This window comes from Ovis canadensis, chromosome 12 (genome assembly GCF_042477335.2).
Source record: "Ovis canadensis isolate MfBH-ARS-UI-01 breed Bighorn chromosome 12, ARS-UI_OviCan_v2, whole genome shotgun sequence".
Lineage (NCBI taxonomy): Eukaryota > Metazoa > Chordata > Mammalia > Artiodactyla > Bovidae > Ovis > Ovis canadensis.
This window is the reverse complement of record NC_091256.1, coordinates 38,981,046-39,003,260: the sequence shown is the minus strand read 5'-3', so window position 1 is coordinate 39,003,260 and position 22,215 is coordinate 38,981,046. Positions and strand designations below refer to the sequence as shown.

General features: G+C 41.0%; 2 protein-coding genes across 6 annotated transcripts in view; one reads left to right on the top strand and one right to left on the bottom strand.

Annotated features, from left to right (window-relative positions):
* The window catches only part of LBR (lamin B receptor), a 30,383-nt gene extending 15,823 nt beyond the window's left edge, over window positions 1-14,560 (top strand). For all 5 annotated transcript variants that reach the window (XM_069545472.1, XM_069545471.1, XM_069545474.1 and 2 more), the window contains exons 8-14: window positions 3,604-3,795; window positions 4,489-4,592; window positions 5,487-5,612; window positions 9,103-9,271; window positions 11,475-11,555; window positions 11,658-11,780; window positions 12,521-14,560. In XM_069545472.1, coding sequence (XP_069401573.1) covers window positions 3,604-3,795; window positions 4,489-4,592; window positions 5,487-5,612; window positions 9,103-9,271; window positions 11,475-11,555; window positions 11,658-11,780; window positions 12,521-12,681 — 956 coding nt within the window. In that variant the 3' untranslated portion in view covers window positions 12,682-14,560. The remainder of the gene's footprint in view (window positions 1-3,603; window positions 3,796-4,488; window positions 4,593-5,486; window positions 5,613-9,102; window positions 9,272-11,474; window positions 11,556-11,657; window positions 11,781-12,520) is intronic.
* Window positions 14,561-16,470: 1,910 nt separating this feature from the next.
* LOC138415814 (dynein axonemal heavy chain 14-like) overlaps window positions 16,471-22,215 on the bottom strand; it is a 317,408-nt gene continuing 311,663 nt past the window's right edge. Inside the window, exons 73-75 of the mRNA XM_069544370.1 lie at window positions 21,921-22,084; window positions 17,094-17,240; window positions 16,471-16,704 (exon numbers count right to left, since the gene is read on the bottom strand). Of these exons, the coding sequence (XP_069400471.1) occupies window positions 16,489-16,704; window positions 17,094-17,240; window positions 21,921-22,084 (527 nt within the window). The 3' untranslated portion in view covers window positions 16,471-16,488. The remainder of the gene's footprint in view (window positions 16,705-17,093; window positions 17,241-21,920; window positions 22,085-22,215) is intronic.

Here is a 22,215-nt window from a genome sequence, read left to right as displayed (position 1 = left end):
GAGCAGGGCCTGCTCTGATTGCGGTGCACAGGCTTCTCACTGCAGTGGCTTCTCTTGTTTGGAGCACAGGCTCTTGGGTGCGTGGACTTCCATAGCTGTTGTAATGAGTGAACTCAGTAGTTGCAGATCCCAGGCTCTAGGCATGCAGGCTCAGTAGTCCTGGTGTATGGGCTTAGGTGTTCTGTGGCACGTGGGGTCTTCCTGGACCAGGAATGAAACTGGTGGTGTCCCTTGCATTACACGTTGGGTTCTTAACCCCTGGACCACCAGGGAAGCCCCAGTTTTATTTTCTTAATAGTATTTATTATTCACTGAAGCAGTTTTGCACAAGCATTTTATCATCCTGAGTCTTCTCCATGTAGTGAAGTCCTACACGATATAGGCTTCCTGGCCACTCCTGCTCTAGGGAGTTCTTGCTCATTTGCCCCGGCCACTGGCCTGTGGGCCATCTCTAGGCTATATTCTCAGTGCTTTTGCCTGGAAAACTTTGCCCCTGTGTCAGCTGCCTCATCTCTGATGTCTCTCTGCTCAGAGAAGCAAGCCCTCAGGTCCCTTTCTTTCTTTTACCCTGCCTTATTTTCCTGTATGATAGGTCTTCCAGACATCAGGGTGCTTGTCTGTTCATGGGGGTCTCCCCACGAGAAGGTGGCTTGTGGGCTGGGACTTGGCTGCATCTTTGTGGTACCCTCCGTGTCAGCAGAGTGACTGGCCTGTAGGAGGCGCTTGTTAGTGGGAGCTCTGAGTGGATGGAGTGGAAGTCTCACTGAACATCTCAACAAGAGGGCCTTGTCCCCCTTAATCCAGCACCTCCTGTGGTTGGAGTATGTGCTGAAGAAGAGGATCAGCCTACCTTTGCCATGTAAAGACTGATGAAGTTTCATTAACTTAAGAAATAAATGTATATATAGTGTGCTGCACTGTGCCTAGTCACTCAGTTGGGTCTGACTCTTTGCGATCCCATGGACTGTAGCCCACCAGGCTCCTCTGTCCATGGGGATTCTCCAGGCAAGAACACTGGAGTGGGTTGCCATGCCCTCCTCCAGGGATATATAGTGTAGTTATCCTTAAATGATTTTCCATGTTAACTAGACTGAGTAGACTGTTTTCCTTTCCTTGGGAATTATTATTATCATTTTAAATTCTTGGGCTGTTTTGACCCTGTCACTTCTCACCTGTTTGACTGTGGGTGCCTTTTTCAGTGGCTCACCTGGCATCCACCTTATCTGAAGTCCCTCTGCTGGGCTTCAGAGGGGAAGCCAGAGGTGCTCTAGATGCCTCTTGTGCCAAGTTGTAAAGCAGCGAGTCTAGCTCAGCCCCTGACCCATGGTGGTTGCGTGACACTTTTTTGCTGCTACTGTCAGATATTTTGCTTGCTTTTGGAACCAGGTGTAGAATCTGCCCTATGCCTTGCTTCCCCAGTGAGGCTGAATCTGGGGAGGGATGGGGTGGTGTCCACTTCTTGCCATCAGGTCTGTCACTATTTGTGTTTTGTGAGCTTCTCTCTAGGTGCCCATTTACCTCTGAGTGCTCTTCTTTTTTGTTTTGGCTTCCCTTTGAAGGCGCGGCTCCTCCCAGGCTGGGCACAGTAGTCCTGTGCTTGGAGCTGGCAGAGCACGCCAGCAGTGGCTGGACTAGTTGCTTGATCCTTCTTTTTAAAATTTCCTCGTCTGATTACTCTCACTCTAGCATTAGAAAATTTTACCATTATAAACTAAGGAGAGTCCTAAGATGTTTTGAATAATTTAATCCACATAGGCGAGAGAGCAAGAGCAAGAAACTGTGTCATGTACCATTCTTTTTCTTTAATATTCATAAATTTTATGAGCATTAAATGAATGTTTTACAAAGTTACTCATTAGAGTAAACATGATAGGTGGAAAATGTGGATTTAAATAGTTACTTAGAGATGACAGTTTTACTTTACAAAAACCTTGGTTTCATAATTCTTTTTTTTAATTTTAAAAAAAATTTGTTTTAATTGGAAGATAATTGCTTTATAATATCGTGATGGTTTTTGCCATACATCAACGTGAATTGGCCATAGGCATCCATGTGTCCCCTTCCTCCTAAACTCTCCTCCCATCCCCCTTTCAGAATTCTTACAATATCTACCTCTTTTCTGTGTTAGACTGTATTTTTTTTCTTTTTTTAATATAAATTTATTTATTTTAATTGGAGGTTAATTACTTTACACTGTTGTGTTGGTTTTGCCATACATCAACATGAATCCGCCACAGCTATACATGTGTTCCCCATCCTGAACCCCCCCCTCCCTCCTCCCTCCCCGTACCACCCCTCTGGGTAGTCTCAGTGCACCAGCCCCAAGCATCCTGTATCCTGCATCGAACCTGGACTGGTGATTCGTTTCATATATGATACTATACATGTTTCAGTGCCGTTCTCCCACATCATCCCACCCTCCCCCTCTCCCACAGAGTCCAAAAGACTGTTCTACACATCTGTGTCTCTTTTGCTGTCTCGCATACAGGGTTGTTGTTACCATCTTTCTAAATTCCATTGTGTTAGACTGTTTTTATCCAAATGTGATTTGATGACTTAGAGGACAGTTTCTGCAGACACTTGACTCCTGAAAGGAAAACTATTCCTTGTGTCAGAAGAAAAAGCAGACACAGCCTCTCTCTGTTGAGCTGTACCAGGGCTAGCTTGGAACAGGGGTTCCTCTCGTGGGGCCTCCCTTCTACTTTGGAATGGACATTGTCTCTGGGCCCCACCAGTCCCTCCCTGGCATCTCCAGCCCGCTGGTCCCCTTAGTCTCCTGCCCGGCTCTGGAGGGGCCATTTGTGTTGGGGCATTCTTTGAGGGCAGGGTCTTGAGGTCTGTGTTTGGGAGGTAGAGTACAGTTCAGGGTCCTTTGAGACCATTACTGAGAAATTATTTCAGGTAAAAATATTCATAATTTATAACCAAGATTGCCCTGGGGCTTTAAAACGTGTCCACCGGGACTGCCCTGGTGGCTTGGATGGTAAAGCGTCTGCCTACGATGCAGGAGACCCGGGTTCAGTCCCTGGGTCGGGAAGATCCTCTGCAGAAGGCAGTGGCACCCCACTCCAGTACTCTTGCCTGGAAAATCCCATGGACAGAGGAGCCTGGTAGGCTGCAGTCCATGGAGTCGCGCAGAGTCGGACACGACTGAGTGACTTCACTCACTCACTTTAAAATGTGTGTTTGGCCCAGCTCTGTCAGTAATTAGCCATTTGACTTTGGGCCTGTGCGTTTGGACCATGAGAATTTTGAGGATCTTTTATGGTAAATTTTGGTGCACCTCTTTTCCGCTCTCTCTTAATTAAAAGCAGATGACTGTTCACAATGAAAAGTATGTTATTATTAAGTATTATTAATAATTATATTATTAATTAACATACTGTTATTGATTAAGTATGCATGGGAGATGTAGCGTCTATATTGAAGACTGCTAACCTCAGGGGTACTGCTTTTTCATGCGCTTGTGTGTATTTAGCCTGGATAATGAAACTATAAGACTTTGAAAAATAATGTTACATTAATTTATAATGGTATAAATTTCTTGTGAACCCTGGGTTAACATTAATTTTTTGACCCTCCCCCCCCCTTTTTTTTTTAAAGGATTCTATGCTTTTATCCTGACATCTGCACTGGTCGGAGCGTGCTTCTTCTGGAATGTAGAGCTTTATTATGTGTACCATCATTTCCTTCAGTTTGCGCTTGCAGCCGTGGTTTTTGCCATGGGCTTGAGTGTTTACCTCTATGCCAGGGCTTTGAAAGCGCCCCAGGATGAACTGTCGCCAGCCAGCTCTGGTGAGCAGCGTTAGACTGTGTGGGTCCCACGAACGCCTCCCATGAACGTGCCCTCCCACCCCCCTGGCCACCCCCAGGACCCAATTCTAGGCTTTCATAGAACTCTCTTCTCTCTTCAGTTTATGAGGGATGAGAAATAGGAAAAAAAAAGATGAAAAATAATTTTAAGAAAAATGAGAGGAAGGAAATGTGATTCTCCCCTCATGCTTTCCTGTTTGTTTCCTCTTCCTTTTTTAGTCACTTGATGACAGTGAGGCATTTGAATAAGTTGCAGCATTTCAGTAACATTAGTGTTATAACAGTTTATAGCTTATGTTATATTTTGTTTGAAACAGTACACCTCCTTTTTTAAAAAATCAAATAATAGAGATTATAAACTGGTCGATTCTAACTTAAAGTTTTTAAAAACATTAAAAAAAATTAAGTGACTTATTTTAAAAATTGTGAGTCTACATTAAAAATAAAAACTCTAGTTCCCTCAAAATGCAGGAATCTGGGCGCCATAGGTCCCATGCCTGTAGCAGTATGGATATTTCCAGATGGGACCTGCGTCCCCTGCCTGTCTTCCCTGATGGTTTGCCAGGTTCTTGGGGATGACTGAATTGTGATCCTGGGTAGTAGACAGCAGTACAGTTTTAAAGTCTCATAGTTGGTTTTGGAATACTGTTTGGATAAAAACTTTTCCCTTCTTAGGAAATGCCATCTATGATTTCTTCATTGGCCGGGAGTTAAACCCTCGGATTGGTACTTTTGATCTCAAGTACTTTTGTGAATTGCGTCCCGGATTGATTGGATGGGTATGTCTTTTTTTTTTTTTTAATTTCAGTTCAGTAGTACAAACTAGTCTTGCATTTAGAAAGAAATGTAGACAATTTTGAAGTGAGCTTATAGGTGGTATGTTTTTAGGAATAATTATAACTTTCCATAATTTTGTCTACTTCAAATATTTTCTTTCTTTAAATATAGTCCAACGGGTTAAGATGTCCTGTTATAGGTTATTAAATGTTAAAAGAGTTTATATTATTTTGACTATATCAGTTTGTGTTTATGGAAGAAAATAATAGTGTAAATGAATATATGAAGAAAAAATATATTTTCTTCCTTTAAAAAAAATGTACTTTTACCTTATTTTAGACTTGTATGAAAGTTGCAAAAATAAGAGTTCCTTCACACCACTTTCTGCAGTGTTGATGTCTGACAGAGCCATAATATAGTTATCAAGAATAGCAGTTAAAAAAGAAAAAAAAAAAAAAAAGAATGACAAACTCACCTTTTACAGTAGGTTAAATTAAGTCTATAGACCTTATTCTGGTTTCACCGTTTTTCCGCTGTTGGCCTTTTCCTGTTCCCGGATTCTCTTCAGGGCCTGACAGTGCATTTGTTTGTTATTTGGTGTCCGTGTCCTCTAGTCTGTAGCAGTTGATTCATCGTCCTTTGTCCCTCATGACTTCGACACTTCTGAAGAATACTCAGTTGTTTTGTAAGAGGGCCCCTAGATTTGGGTTAGTCCAGCATTTTCTCATGATTGGCAAGACTGCCACAGAATAAGTGTCTATCTCAGTACATCTTATCAAGGGATTGATGTGTCTTGTCACCGATGGTGGCTTCTCAGTGAGGTGTGTCTGCAGCTTTCTCAGCTGGGAAATTACCACCTTTCTCTCTGGAAACTGTACCTGCCCCTTTTGTTTTAGGTGGTCATTAACCTGGTGATGCTTTTGGCTGAGATGAAGGAACAGAATCGCGCCGCTCCATCATTAGCAATGATTTTGGTTAACAGTTTCCAGCTCCTGTATGTGGTAGATGCTCTCTGGAATGAGGTAAGTAATTTTTAAGAGCCTTGGAGTCAGATGGCATTGGGTGTGGGTGAGTGACTTGACTCGTCCAAGCCTCAGATTCTTACACACAAGGTGAGGAGAACATAACCTGCCTCCACGGGTAATGAGACTAAATGAAGTGTGGGTCCGTGTGACAGTGAGCTGACACACAGTGAGCTCTAACAGATGGTAGGTGTCCGTGTGTATCAGCTGCTCTGTCAGCCGCTGGATATTTAAGATCTGTGGATCTTGAATTAGTGGGTGTGACTGATTCATATAAATAAAACTTCATTTCTTAGTGATTCAAATGGGTGAAAATGGATGGATCAAACACTAGCACTGAATTCAGGTCAGTTCAGTCGGTCAGTCGTGTCCAGCTCTTTGCAACTCCATGAATTGCAGCACGCCAGGCCTCCCTGTCCATCACCCACTCCTGGAGCTTACTCAAACTCATGTCCATCGAGTTGGTGATACCATCCAGCCATCTTATCCTCTGTCGTCCCCTTCTCCTCCTGCCCCCAATCCCTCCCAGCATCAGGGTCTTTTCCAGTGAGTCAACTCTTCGCATGAGGTGGCCAAAGTATTAGAGTTTCAGCTTCAGCATCAGTCCTCCCAATGAACATCCAGGACTGGTCTCCTTTAGGATGGACTGGTTGGATCTCCTTGCAGTCCAAGGGACTCTCAAGAGTCTTCTCCAACACCACAGTTCAAAGCATCAATTCTTTGGCGCTCAGCCTTCTTCACAGTCCAACTCTCACATCCATACATGACCACTGGAAAAACCATATCCTTGACTAGACAGACCTTTGTTGGCAAAGTATTGTCTCTGCTTTTTAATATGCTGTCTAGGTTGGTCATAACTTTCCTTCCAAGGAGTAAGCGTCATTGAATTAGGATAGCAGTTTTTGGATTATCAAGGAGAGGCTAGTTCTTAAATACTGGGGGAGTTGTTTTATTGTTGGTGTTTCAGAATACAAAGAATAACTTTAATCAGATGGATATAAAATCAGAAATCATGATACATTGAGGAAACCAGTTTAAATGACACTGACCTCTTAAGGTGGCTTTTCTCATACGTTGATGCAAGATCAGTTCTTTCTGCTACTTGAAGACCGGCAATGTTTGCTAGTCTCTGTCTCACCTAAATATATTATTCTTGAAAACAGTATCTTCTTTGGGTCTGTTCTACAACTGTTTTATCATTTACTTTTATCTTTGTTACCATCTCCTCCAAATTCTAAATTAAGTTTTCTTTCAATTTTAAAAAACAAAATGGATGGTCCTACATCATGATGTTCCAAAGCAAGTGTTACATGGCAGCCTGTTGACATTTTGAGAAAAGATCCTTCTTTAAGCTGTTTTTGAAAAATTGTATTATTTGGTCATACTCAGTCAAGGCGACTTTGAAAACTTGATACTGATATGTCGATAATCTTCCTTTTCTTTGGAAGGAGATTAGGACCTCTTGGAGGTAAGCAGATCTTGAGTACAGGTAGCCACATTTGGACCCTTATTGAGCTCCTACCACTAAATGTGGACCTGGGCTCACCCTGGGAAACTGCACAGATGTTGGGAGCATCTGATACAGAGTTCTCTGAAAATTCCAAGTCTACTCAAAATTAAACGTGCTTCTGAAGTTTAAAAAAAAACACCAGTTCTTATAAATGTACTTCATCTTGCCAGTTGTAGGTCTTTCTTTGATTATGTAACAAATAGATGCTCAGAAGATGGTAGGATATGTTTTACAAGTCAGATGATATTTCCTCGGTTGCTTTATCCCCTCAGAGATTATTTTTTTAAATTCTTATCTGATGATGAGTAATTCTTCCTTCTAGTTTTCTGTCTTGTCATGGAAGTCACTTTTTAAGTGACTTAGAAATTCATGTTTTCTAAAGATTGAAACAAACATTGACTTCTGTTAATTAACAAAAAATGATTGTGTCTTAAGGCAAAACTCTTAAGGCAGTTTTTTAACCTGGGGTAGTGGATTAAAGTTGGGAAGTTATTTTTTAAATAAGCCATCACTGTCTCAGCCAGATTATAGTTAGCTTCTTGAAGGAGAAACCTGATTTTATGGTTTTCTTTAGTATCTGGCATGCTGCTGTTCAGTGAGTGGATGCTTAATAATTTTCTTATTTGATTGAGTGATAGAAATCCCTCTATGTGTTAAGTGGCACACCTTGAGAAATGGAGACTATGAACTTAAATGTAAATGACCCTTCCTCTGAGCCTCTGCTTCTGTCCTGCAGCCTTCTGAGTCCCTGGGAACTGGGTGGGGCTGAGGGTCCTCCCTGCCCCTCCTGGCACGGGATGTTGGTATCTTGTCCCTTCCTCTCTGCCCACTCCCATGTGCCCCTGTCATTATCCCTCGTATACTATCTTGCCTGCTCCCCAGTTCAAAAGAATAGGCGTGTTGACTAGAGGGTGACCCAATAGGCCTGGAAATTCTAACATCCATTTTTCTGTTCTGTGGTCTTTTTGTTTGCTTCCTGCGGGGGAAAATGCATTTTGGAGATCTCACTCTTTTTCTTTCACCTAGAACATTGATTCTTTGATAGAGATTATACTTGCTAATTTTTCTGGTCAGTGTTGAGTACTGGAGTCTGAGGCAGGTTAGGGAGGCCCTGAGACAGTGCCCTCTCCACTTCCAAGGCCTGCGGGTTTCTGGCTCGTGCCAGTCAGATCCACAAGAGAGTGCATTCAGGCCCTGGTTTATCCTGAGCAGTGAAGCAGGCGGTTTCCCATGATGCCGGGTAGTGTGGACAAGCTACCTGAAAAGCTAGATCATGCTCAGAAGTTAGGTTCGGAGCCCTGGCGTGCTGCAGTCTATGGGGTCACAAAGAGTCTGACACAACTTAGTGACTGAACAACATTAGCTAGGTTGGCACACCTGTACTCAGTGCTGGGGTGGCAGCTGGAAACCCACGCTCACCGCATCTTCCAGTCTAGTAGAGAGGGCCGCTGAGTTACAGGACAGTCAGTTGGCTTCGGCGAGTGGTGGGTTGAGGAAGGGAGTACAGGCCAGGCTTCAGCTGCAGTTTGGGGAGGGTGTTCCAGGCAGAGGCGGGGAGGCAGAAGAGGCATTGGGAGCTCTGTGGTTCAGGATTGTGGAGGGAGTGGCTAGAGTGACGGGATGAAGCCGAATGACTCAGTGTGATACCTGCGCCAAGGGAGACAGATCCCCGCTCCCGCCTTCAAACATTTTAGGTTGCTGTACTGTCTCAGAGGATGAGATGGCTGGACGGTATCACTGATGCAATGAACATGAACTTGGGCAAACTCTAGGAGATGGTGCGGGACTGGGGGGCCTGGTGTGCTGCAGTCCATGGGGTCACAAAGAGTCGCATATGACTGGGTGACTGAACAACAACTACCTTCCTTTAACCTTTTGTAAATTTGACTGTAAATTAGTACTTTATTTGAATACTTTAAACATCGAAGCTTTTCTCCCCAAACTTTAGAACATTTTTTTCCCTTCTCTGTACCCATTTAGGAAGCATTATTGACAACCATGGACATTATCCATGATGGATTTGGATTCATGCTGGCTTTTGGAGATTTGGTGTGGGTTCCATTTATCTACAGCTTTCAGGCCTTTTATTTAGTCAGTCATCCAAATGAACTGTCTTGGCCAATGGCTTCTCTAATCATTGCTCTGAAACGTGAGTATTAATTTCAGTCTCTGTGTATTAAATACTGTGTACTGAGTCTGTTGTAGTGTGGTATCTACATGTTTACAGCGTGCCCTTTTAAATGGCCATGAGTAGCTCAAGTATGAAATAATCTGTCATGGATGAGTTGAGTCATAAAAGATTCTTGCAGCTTGCAAAGAGAATGGATACTTCTTCCTTGGGTTCTTCAGTAGTTATTTAAACATCATTTTGAACAAAACACCTGTTTTAAAAATTTATTCAGTTCAGTTCAGTCGCTCAGTCATGTCTGACTCTTTGTGACCCCATGGACTGCAGCACACCAGGCCTTCCTGTCTATCACCAACTCCCGGAGTTTACTCAAACTCATGTCCATTGAGTCGGTATTGCCATCCAACCACCTCATCCTCTGTTTTCCCCTTCTCCTCCTACCCTCAATCTTTCCCAGCATCAGGATCTTTTCAGATGAGTCAGCTCTTTGCATCAGGTGGCCAAAGTATTGGAGCTTCAGCTTCAACATCAGTTCTTCCAGTGAACACCCAGGACTGATCTCCTTTAAAATGGACTGGTTGGATCTCCTTGCAGTCCAAGGGACTCTCAAGAGTCTTCTCCAACACCACAGTTCAAAAGCATCAATTCTTTGACACTCAGTTTCCTTTACAGTCCAACTCTCACACCATACATGACCACTGGAAAAACCATAGCCTTGACTAGATGGACCTTTGTTGGCAAAGTAATATCTCTTCTTTTTAATATGCTGTCTAGGTTGGTCATAACTTTTCTCCCAAGGAGTAAGTGTCTTTTAATTTCGTGGCTGCAGTCACCATCTGCAGTGATTTTGGAACCCAAGAAAATAAAGTCAGCTACTGTTTCCACTATTTCCCCATCTATTTCCCATGAAGTGATGGGACCAGATGCCATGATCTTAGTTTTCTGAACGTTGAGCTTTAAGCCAACTTTTTCACTCTCCTCTTTCACTTTTATCAAGAGGCTCTTTATTTAAAAATAATACAATTATTGTTAAAAACAATAAAAGTTTATTGTTTTAGTAATGATTGATTTTCTTCTGTTGAGAGCCCGCTTTTTCTGGTAGTACCTTGAAAAACAGGGAGATGGTCTTGCCTTCCTAGAGCTTATGCTCTTATAGAAGAAATAAGACACTCAGACACTGGATTGAAGCACAGGAAGAGTCTAGAGGAGGGACTAATAGAGCAAATATGATGGGAGTTTAAGGTAGAGAGCACGTCTCTCTGGGGAATATCACTGTAAACTTACTGGAGAATGTGACATTTGATCTGTTGGGTGGGTGAAAGTGGCATGGGGAGACAGATACATCGGACAGAGGGAACAGCTCAACCAGGATGGTGGGGAAGAGTGAGGAGTACAGCTTGGCTGATGGTAGCAGGTTAGATTCAGGATGGGTTTTTTCTTCTGTTACACTGTTCGTTAAACACATCCACCAGAGGGAGGGCAGGGAAAATGACCACTGAACTTCAAATGTTGCTAGTTTCACTACACTAATATCTATGGTAGAAGAAAAATTCAAGTCTCTGGTTGAAATTAAGATTTAGTTTCACTATTGGTTTGGTTAACACATGCCTGTGTGTTATTCAAGACAGGCTATGTCTATTTTACAGTTAAGCTAAAAATGGGGAGTGGAGTTATTTTTTACTACTTTATTGAGGACTGATGATACATAATCATATGTCAGGGCCTCTTAGTTTTGACATTTTGAAATTTGAAATAAATCTACCAGCTTAAGGGGCTTGCAGTGGGATTTGGCATATATTCACGTTTATGTGCATATTGTTCTGGTACAGATTCTGAGCTATAGTTTTATTAATGAAGCATTCCTGTTATGGTCAGTAGATGTCATAACTAACAGATGAACTCCAGTATTGATTTTATTGTAATGTGGGCTGCAGTAGATTTTATTCATGGATGCACCGTGAATAATAATGCATATTTGTTAGTTTTGCCTTCAAGGTGTCCCCAGGTAGATGAGGAAAGCTGTAAGATAGTGAGATATCAGGATTGGATCTTCTTTTGTCATCCTGAGATTGAGAGGGTGTGAATTGTTCTTAAGAAATCAGACTCTTCTGTACCTTGGACATTTCCTTGAAACACAGGAATCATTTCTAAATGAAATTACAGATGCTTTAAAATAAAGATTATATGTGAATTGTTAACAAATGAAATTTTTAAAAAATTACAGTATGCGGATTTGTAATCTTCCGATGTGCAAATTCTCAGAAAAATGCATTCCGGAAAAATCCCACTGATCCAAGGCTTGCACGTAAGTATTGGTTTATATTTATTGTATTTTTGCATTACGTAAGGATTTTATGTCTCTGCTTGTCTTAGAATCATTAAACATGTATTTTTTATTTCTGTATAGATTTAAAAACCATTCATACTTCAACGGGAAAAAATCTTCTTGTTTCTGGATGGTGGGGTTTTGTTCGCCACCCCAATTACTTGGGTGATCTCATCATGGCCCTGGCCTGGTCCCTCCCGTGTGGTAAGCATTCAGGAAGAGAGCTGATGGGACTCTTTCCCAGGCCGCCCACACATGTCTGTCTGTCCTCTGTGGGTCTGGGTGTTGTCTGTGTTAGAGGCTGGGGTTTTTCGTTCCCTGATTGAGTGTTGGGTTCTATTTCCAGCACCTCATTCATCCTGTGTCTGAGGGGAATTAGGAATTCACAGACCATGAAGTTTTACTCTAAAATCCTGCAAGCAAAACTTTGTTTTCAACTGTGTCTGGCAGCTTTTTTCCTAAGCGGACTATGTAGGAATTAATAATCAACTTTTTATTCATGACTCGCTATACATGGATTCTGAAAAAATTTGGCTCCTAAGAAAAGGCGCACATGGCGCTTCATGCGTCTGGGTCAGCCCACACCCTGCAGCACTGGCTGCCCTGCTCTGCCTGCCCCGCAGTGATGGCCAGCAGCTCTCTACCCTGAGCACCGGAGGGGAGGAAATGGAGGGATTTGCTTTAATTAGAAGGGCAGATGTTCTGATTATGAAGGATTGTTAGGATGGATTAATCACTCTTCTCTGAATAGCTTTTAACTCAAATGACTACCTCCTGCCACACAGCAGTGGGATTTTATGAACTGGCTTAGTTGTTTCCCCTATTATTGGAGAAAATGGAGTAATGGGACGCCCCAATTTTAGGCTGTTTGGGGAAGCGCAGGAAACAGTGTTGTCTAGTGAAAAATAAAAATACTAGGTACTGTTTCCTTTTGTTTCCCCCAGGTTTCAATCACATTCTGCCTTATTTCTATGTGATTTATTTCACCATCTTGCTGGTGCACCGGGAAGCCCGTGACGAGCACCACTGTAGGAAGAAGTATGGCCTGGCGTGGGAGAAGTACTGCCAGCGAGTCCCCTACCGCATATTTCCCTACATCTACTGATTCTGCTCTGGGCACCCTCTAAATGCTCCTGCAGTTCTATCTTCCGTTTGCAAAAAAAAAAAAAAAAGAAAAAAAAAATCCAAAATGAACCTTCTTTCATTGCACTGACAGAATCTGTATATTTCTTTTTCAGGCAGGGCTAAAGATAGAGCCAAGTAGTAAGTCTTTTCCTGTAGCCATGTTTAATAAATCGTAACAATTAACATAAGGAAAATATAAATAGAATTTGCACTTAGTAAATTTTTAATCTTTAAAAATCTGAGAACAAAAAACAGTCTTATAAATGCACTGAATATTGATGTTCAGGATTTTTGATTACCTTTCAAATTTTGATTCTTTTGTCCAGTTGGTTTGGTTTTTGTCTTAAATAAAAACATTGTTACATTTTAAAGTTCATTTATGTTTTCTTGCATTAAGGGGATAGAACTTTCATTTGTTTCCCTTTAAATCATTTTCTAGTTGTGTGATTTGAAAGTAAAAACCAATTGTCTGTTCAATGCTGTAGGGGAAGGGGAATAACTGATAGTGGACACTGTTTAATGAAGACCATTAGTAGTGGTTTGCTTAACCTCAGCTTCTAAAACTGCATTTGAAACTGTAAATACGTAGCTTTTATGTAATATATGGTGACTTCAGGTTTTTCTGTATAGTATTTTGAATGTGAAATAATTTTCAGAACTAAGTATTGGGTTGGCCAGAATATTCATTTGGGTTTTAACATAAAAAACCTGAACGAATTTTTTATCCAACCCAATATCTTTTAAACAAACATTTGCAGTATTTTAATTAAGTTTTGTAAAGTAATACATGTGAATTAAACATTTTGAAACAAGGAGAATTCATTTAATATTGTATGAAAGATGGTATTAAAACATAGGAAGGGTATTTTTTTCCTAATCCAAAGTTTCTGAATTTGGCTTTGCTACCTCAATTGCAGGTGTTTGTTTGCCTTTATAAACTGTTGCAAATAGAAAAATAGAATAAATATATATTTTTGGAGTAACATCACTATTTAAACCTTTTTACACAGATTGGTGTTTAAAAATTTGCCATTTCCAGAAAGGCTAATATTTTTATATGTTTTTGACTTTTTAAATTAAACTGTGTTTTTGCTACTGTTAGTTCATGCAGTGTATACTGTATTTTGCATATCCTTTATATTTACAAAACTCTACTCCCAGTTAAGGAGTGTTGTGTTCATCTTTTGAAATCTGTTTATCTAAAAGCAATTTAAGGGAATAGTTTAAAATCATTACTTTTAGTTTAACAGATGTGCATAAGGTAGCTTTAGCCTTTAAATTCTACTTAAGTTGATATAGTCTCATTGTTAATTATCCTATAGTGGAACAGTAGCAAATTCACTAAGCTTTCATATTCAGAGTTAAATTGTTCTCAGTATCTTAAACATAGGCAAACCTAATAAATATAGTCTGTACGTTGGGGTTTTCAATTATACATTTTCTATATGAGCCATTTAGATATGCAGTGTTTATTCTGTGCTGCAGTTTGAAGTGTATATAACTGTGCTTGTGTTGATATGATCATGAACTTGGTTTGCTCAAGCGTTCCACATCCTGTAATCTTTAAATGTGGTTTTGGTGAAATTTTCAGTGTTTATTAGTACTGATGTATGCAAGCAGTTTTTTTTATGCTTTTCTTCTGGCATCAGAAAATGTCCCAGCTTGTTCTATACTAGATTCACCAATGAAGCATTAGGGGAGAAAGAAGGACCACTAATTCTTTCCTTGGTGATGAAAAAAGGGCTGTCACCAATACAGTGCCACAATTTGTTTTTAATTTGTTTTTGACATTTTTTTGACAAGTTTTATAATGAAGTTTTAAGTTGGAAATAAAGTTGAAAATAAAGATGTTGCTTTGACCACTTTGGAATCTCTCTTTTTTTTTCCACCTGTAACTCTTGGGATCATTGGGACCAAAACAGGAACCCTTAGATTTCTGCTCCCCACCCAACCCCTGGTTTATTCCAGGATCCTTTGGGTCCCTCCTGGACCACAAGGAATCCAAAAGGTAGACTGAGACCCCTGGCAAACTGCAGTTTGCATCAAGGTTCTCAGACATCAGAGCTTGAAAAGGGTTAGAGGAGAGTCTTAACCTGCAGATGGTGATCATAGATTGAGTATTTGTTCTTTAAGAAAATAGAGGAATGATCAAAAGTGTCATAGATTCAGTAATGCTTTCAAATGAATTTGTATTAATTACAAATGCACCTAAGTGCATTTGAAAGCCAGTACATGCATGTGAGACACATTTGTGTGTCAGTGAGATCAGACACCATGTCTTGATCTCTCTTCGCAGTATGAAATGACTTTGCAGAAGGTGGGTGTGTCAGAATACACTCCAAAACCAATTAAGTTAAAAATATCACATCATGTGATTCTTGGTCTTATTTTTGTACTCTTTGCGGAAAAGAGTTTGCTTATTGGTGGTGTCTGTAACTCATGGACTGTTTTGTTTTAGCAAATCATGGATAATTGCTAAAACTATTTTAATGAATTCAAGGACCAAATAAGACCTCCTTCACTTTCATGCAATGGAGAAGGAAATGGCAACCCACTCCAGTGTTCTTGCCTAGAGAATCCCAGGGATGGGGGAGCCTGGTGGGCTGCCGTCTATGGGGTCTCACAGAGTCGGACACAAGTGAAGGGATTTAGCAGCAGCAGCAGCAGCTTGTTTCTTTTGTTAAAATCCTATATTTGTCATTTTCTTATTGGTTCCTGAATGACAGGGGCTAGGTCTTTATAATTATTTTCTACAGCACTGTGTGTAATTAGATTCACAATGTATATGTTTTTGATAATGTGACTTTCAGTGTAGTTTCCTAGACACAAAAGTAAGTAGATGTTAATATTTTGTTCATGGCTATTAGAGTCTATTATGAACTAGACTAGTTCTCTCCACAACCTCTTCTCCCCCTTATTGCAGATAGAAGGGATTGTTTGATCTTCATTTGTGGAAACATGGGATTTATTTTCTGCCAATGGGCCCACTGCTGAGGTAATGTGACAACAAACATGGCTTGGAATCCAAGCCCTGCTTCTGGCAATGTGAGCTTGGGCAACGCAAGCTCCAGGAGCACCAGTGTCTTCATGTATAAAGATCGATATGCCACATAGTACAGGTGGCCTGAAGGTATAGGAATATGAGTTCAGCATAGTTGGTGTTCAACAATGAAAGTCTACCTACAGAAATACATTTTGACATGCAATTTTCACATTTTTCATCCAGTTTTGACACTTAAATTCTCAGTTCTCAGCATTGGTTTTTCAGTGGAAAGAGAAAATCTGGTGAAATCAGAACAAGATCATTTCTTTCAGAGAAGACTGTTTGTCTCAGAAGTCTGCAGTCAGGCCAACAGTGTCATGTTCTGTGTTCTCTCAGAGCAGCCTGGGAAAGTATTCCAAAGGACTACTCTTCATGTATATGTTTTATTGTATATAATTGCAGAAATTGCTCTAAAGTCAAAAATTCCATAAGGATTAGATGCCCTAATGCCATGCTATTTGCCATGGTTTTCCCTTTTAGAAAAGTCAGACCTTCTGCTTTCTGGGGGCATGTTCTCTTACCTGGAGGAGAGCCCACCCACAGGGATATTGCTTAGAATGGAAGCAGCTGGGAGCTCCCCCTACATGTTAAAAGTTTTCACATACAAATGGAAGGAAGAGATGGCACTGTCTAATCTGCCTTGATCACACAAGATTATTTTCATGAAGGATGTTGACTCCATGTGAATGTCTTGAAGCGTGTAACTGGTTAGAGTCCACAATTACATGGTTTGTTATGGAAGTTTTATTTTTCATTCTCCTCACACAGCAGTGCAACCTGCATTGTGATCCAGTGACTAGGAGGTTTCTTTGTGGATAAGTACACAGATGTTAAAAAGTTTGAGGATAAACCAGCAGCTGTCAAAATACTCGACCTCTCAGGTGTCTGGTAAACTGGGCATTCAAACGTATAGAGTTCTGGCTCTGTCTGCTTAGATGCAGTTGAACTTTCAGTAGAAATCTAAAAAAAAAAAAAAAAAATGCTCAAGTTACACAGTTAAGTAAGCCAGCAGCTCACATTTCTTTTATACTAGATTTGGGGAGTTTGTTATAAATTGAATACATTTAGGTGATTATGTGGTTATGTAACTGCATATAGAATTATGCCTGATTTTTTAGTCACTAGTATAGCTTTATAGTATGTATTCTTGAGAAATCACACTGGATGTTTGTACAGCATCTATTTTAGGTTTTAGGAGTATTTGGGGCTATTTTACATGTTTGTAGTCTGAAGTATATTGGTCAATCTCCCTAGTGAAATCATAAGGATGGAAACTAGAAGGAATGGTTGGTACTACTGAGGGAAAGCTCAGTGGTTTAAAACTTTGTGATAAACATCTGGGAGATTACCTTTGTTGGCAAGAAGTATATTTCAGGAAAATCACAACATATCTCACAAGGTAGCGAGTCTTCTAGTATTTTTTCTTTGTGATTCCACCTTGCCCCCTCAATGAATAAACCAAAGACGTGAACTCCAACATGTGTGGGGTCTGTGCCCTAAGAACAAAGAGAGGTGGTGTCAGAGGGTCCCAGGTGAGATGTTCCCTTTAATAGAAGCTGCATCTAGAGGAAGGTCAGGGAGGAGGCCAAAGAGGAGGGGGTGTACTTCCTGTCACTGCCGTGTGGGTTCTAGGGTGAGTACTTCATCTTAGAGATACTCATTGCCAGGTTCTAAGGCAAGTACTTCATTCTCTTCTCTGAGAGCATGAGCAACTTGTAGGTTTTGATCTATATATGATGATCCTGGATTCACAAGTATTTCAAATACAGTAAAACTTCAAATTTCTAGAATTGTAATCCTTAGGTCACTTTTTAAAAAGAGAGCAAAAACAATGACAAAACAAGTCAATCTTCTAGTGAGATGGCAGGGCAGCAAGACCCTGTGCTCACCTCCTCCTATGGCCACACCATATTTACAGAGCAAACATTGATGAGAGTGATCTGAAGACTTTCTGCAACTCAAGATGTAAAGAAGGAACCAAAATGAGACAGGTAAGAGGGGCAGAAATGCAGCATTTACTGAAGACCCATGCCCTAGGTAGGCAGACCACAAATGGAAAGATAATCACAATTGCAGAGGTTCTCTACAAGGAGCAAGTGGTCTGAGTGTACACGGATGGAACTTTCTCCAGGACAGATCACATGCTGAGCCATAAAAACAAGTCTCATTAAATTTAAGAAGATTGCTGCAATCGTATCAAGTTCCCTACCACAATGCTAAGAGACTAGAAATTAACAAGAACAAAACCTGTACAACACAAACATACAGATGCTAAACAATAGGCCACTAAACAACCAATAGGTGACTGACTGAAGAAATAAAAAAGGAAATTAAAAAAATACCTTAAGACAAATGAAAATGGAAGCACGATGATCCAAAAGCTAAGGAAGCAGCAAAACAGTTCCCAGAGACCAGTTTATATTGACGCAAGCCGACTTTAGGAAACAAGACAAATCTCAGACAACCTAACCTCACATCTAAAGGAACCAGAAAAGGGACAAACAAAAACTCAAGGTTAGTAGAAGAAAATACATAATAAAAATCAGAGCAGAAGTGAATCAAATAGAGACTAAAAATAGAGAAAAGATCAATGAAACTGAATCAATGCAGCTGATTCTTTGAAAAGTACCACAAAATCAACAAACCTTTAGCTACTCTCATCAAGAAAAAAATGAGAGAGGGCCCAAATAAAATCAGAAACGAAAGAGAAGTTACAAAAGAGACCACAACAATTTAAAAGATCATAAGAGATTACCATAAACAACATGCCAATAAAATGGACAACCTAGGAGAAATGGATAAATTCCTAGAAATGTACAATCGCCCAAGTTTGAATCAGGAAGAAATAGAAAATATTAACAGACTGATTACCAGTAATGAAATCGAGTCAGTAATGAAACAGAATCAAAACACTGCCAACAAACAAAGTCCTGGACCAGAAGGCTTCACAGGGTGTTAAAGAAGAATTAACATACATCTTTCTCAAAGTATTCCAAAAAATTGAAGAGGAAATAATGCTTTGGACCTCATTTTGCCAGGCCAGTGCTACCCTGAAACCAAACCAGAAAAAGATATGATGGAAACAAAAAATTACAGGCCAGTACCACTGATGAACATAGACACAATAATCTTTGCTGCTGCTAAGTCGCTTCAGTCGTGTCTGACTCTGTGCCACCCCATAGACGGCAGTCCACCAGGCTCCCCCGTCCCTGGGATTCTCCAGGCAAGAACACTGGAGTGGGTTGCCATTTCCTTCTCCAATGCATGAAAGTGAAAAGAAAGGGAAGTCGCTCAGTCATGTCCGACTCTTAGCGACTCCATGGACTGCAGCCTACCAGGCTCCTCCGTCCGTGGGATTTTCCAGGCAAGAGTACTGGAGTGGGGTGCCACTTTATGGGAATGTAAAGTGATGCTGCCACTATGGAAAACAGTATGGCATTTCCTCAAAAATTTCAACAATTACCATATGATCCAACAGTTCCACTCCTAGATCTATACCCAAAAGAACTGAAACAAGGACTCAAACCAATATTTGCAAACCCATGTTCGTAGCATCACTGTTCACGATGGCCAAATAGAATCGACTCAAACATCTATGGACAGATGAATGGATGAAAAAAACATGGTGTTGTGGACGAAAAGTCTTTTGTTGCTATTGTTCAGTCACTAAATCATGTCCGACTCCTTGTGACCCCATGGACTGAAGCATGCCAGGCTTCCCTGTCCTTCACCATCTCCTGAATCTTGCTCAAACTCATGTCCATTGAGTAGGTGATGCCACGCAAACATCTCACTCTTTGTCACCCCCTTCTCCCCCTGTCCTCAATCTTTCCCAGCATCAGGGTCTTTTCCAATGAGTCAGCTCTTCACATCAGGTGGCCAAAGTTTGTACCCTCCTCAAATTCATAAATTGAAGCCCTATTGCCCAGAGTACCTGTATTTAGAGATGAGGCCTCTAAAGAAGCAATTAAAGTCATATGAATGGGGGTTTCTCGATCCAATAAGATGAATATCCTTATAAGAAGAGATACCAGAGAGTTTGCTCTCTCTTTCTCCACACATGCACATCAAGGAAAGGCCAAGTGAAGACATAGCTAGGTGAGGACATAGCTAGAAGATATCTGTGTGCAAGCCAGGAAGAGCTCTCAGCTGGCACCCTGATCTCAGGCTCCCAGTCTCCAAAACTGGGAGAAGACACATTTCTGTTATTTAGGCCATCCTGGTTGTGGTGTTTGTTATGGAGACCTGAGCTGAGACGTGGTATACACATACAATGAACTATTATTTAGTCTTAAAAAAGAAGGAAATTCTGACACATGCTACCACATAGACGACAGACATTATAAAGACATTATGCTATGTGAAATAATGTGCGTGCTAAGTCACTTCAGGGCTTCCCTTATAGCTCAGTCAGTAAAGAATCTGCCTGCAGTGCAGGAGACCCAGGTTCGATCCCTGGGTTGGGAAGATCCCCTGGAGAAGGAAATGGCTACCCACTCATATTCTTGCCTGGAAAATCCAAAAGACAGAGGAGCCTGGTGGGCTGCAGTCCATGGGGTTGCAAAGAGTCGGGCACGACTGAGCGATTAACACTTCACTTAAGTCACTTGAGTCGTGTCTGACTCAGCGACCCTATGGACTGTAGCCTGCCAGGCTCCTTTGTCCGTGGGATTCTCCAGGCAAGAACACTGGAGTGGGTTGCCATGCCCTCCTCCAGGGGATCTTCCTGACCCAGGGATCGAACGTGCATCTCTTATGTCTCCTGCATTGGCAGGTGGGGTTCTTCATCACTAGCGAGTAAGCCAGTCACAAAAGGACAAATATGTTATGGTTCCACTAATATGAGGTTCCTACAGTAGTCACATTTTTAGAGATAAAAAGTAGTGTGGTGGTTGGGATGGTTGGAATGGGGAGTGTTTAATGGGCATGCGGTTCCAGTTTGAAAAAATGAGAACGTTCTGGAGATGACTGCACAACAGTGTGGATATACTCAATGTCACTAAACAGTACAGTTAAAAATATCTAAAATAGTAAATTTTATGTTATGTTTATTTTACCACAATCAAAAATAGTAAAAAAAAAAAAGTAATAGAATAAAAATTCAATTAAAAAAAAGGAAAAATGAGGAATGATTTGCTCTACTGTCTCCATATATAACTTAAAACTTCTTGACTTGTGTGGTGTTGGTCCTGGAATAGAAAATAGATTGCTAAAACAGATTGGAGTTTAGTAAACCACAAGAGTGGCCCTCAAACCAGTGGGACAATGGCGGGAGCATGATGGGGTTAGGGTTGGCCTGAGAATCTGGCTTGTCAGCACTCACACGCCCAGATAAACTGCTTCCAGCATAATTAGCACATGTGCTGAGTGCCCTGAGTTTCATGGCAGGCTGGGTGAGTGCTTCTCCTTGCAAGTGGCTGAACTCTGGAGTGAGTGGGTTGCTGGATGGCAGGCAGTTCAGCTGAGCCACCCTCAGGAGAGATCTGCCCTATTTGTTTGAAATATTACCTTTGGGGGCTTCCAGTGGTTAAGACTTCGCCTTCCAACGCAGGGGGTCTAAGTTTGATCCCTGCTCAGGGAGCTAATTTCCCACATGCCTCATGACAAAAAAAAAAAACAAACAAACAAACCACAAACCCCAAAACATAAAACAAAAGCAAAATTATAATAAATTAAAAAAAATGGTCCACGTCAAAAAACTTAAAAAAAGAAAGACATACGACCTTCAAATCCTGATGTAGAAGTATTCAGTCTTCATTTATGTCAGGGAAGAGTTATAAGCAGAAGCAATATTGCAATAAATAAAAACTGTAAAAATGGTCCACATTAAAAAAAAATCTTAGAAAGAAAGAAAGAAATACCATCTTCAAATCCTGATCTAACAGCATTCAGTCTTCCTTTATGTCAGGGGAGAGTTGTAAAGTTCATTTATTGTATTTATCTGAATCGTTTATTCATTTAATATATTTCTAATTCTTCTCAACTCCCTAGAAGCAGAGTGGGAGAGATGGCATTTGATGGCGTTTGGGCTTGAGGGAGACTGTGCCATGCTCTAGTGCCTAGCATTGGACCTGGCACTTGGTAAATGAGGAATGAAGTTTTGTTGAGGGAATGATTGATGGATGGATTGAATGAATGAATGATTATCCTTTCCAACCTCTGAAGTATTCCAGTACCTTAAAGGCTCTCCTGACTATGTTGAGTTTCTTCTGGATGATTATGGAGAACTCCTTGTCTTTGACGTCGGTGGTGTCCGAGATCACATGGTGGGTAAAAGTCAGGGCATCTGTAGAGATTCCTTGGGACCGTCCATAGTCTTGAAGCACAGTGATGAGAAAGGCTTTGGAGAAAAATATGCGCCAAGCTCCTTGTGAGTCTCAGGGACTCAGGAGCTGTGCCTGTCCCAAAGTTTCCCGTGGGGATTAGCAACACTGATATCTCATGGGAAGGGAAGAGTGGAGAAAGTGTCAG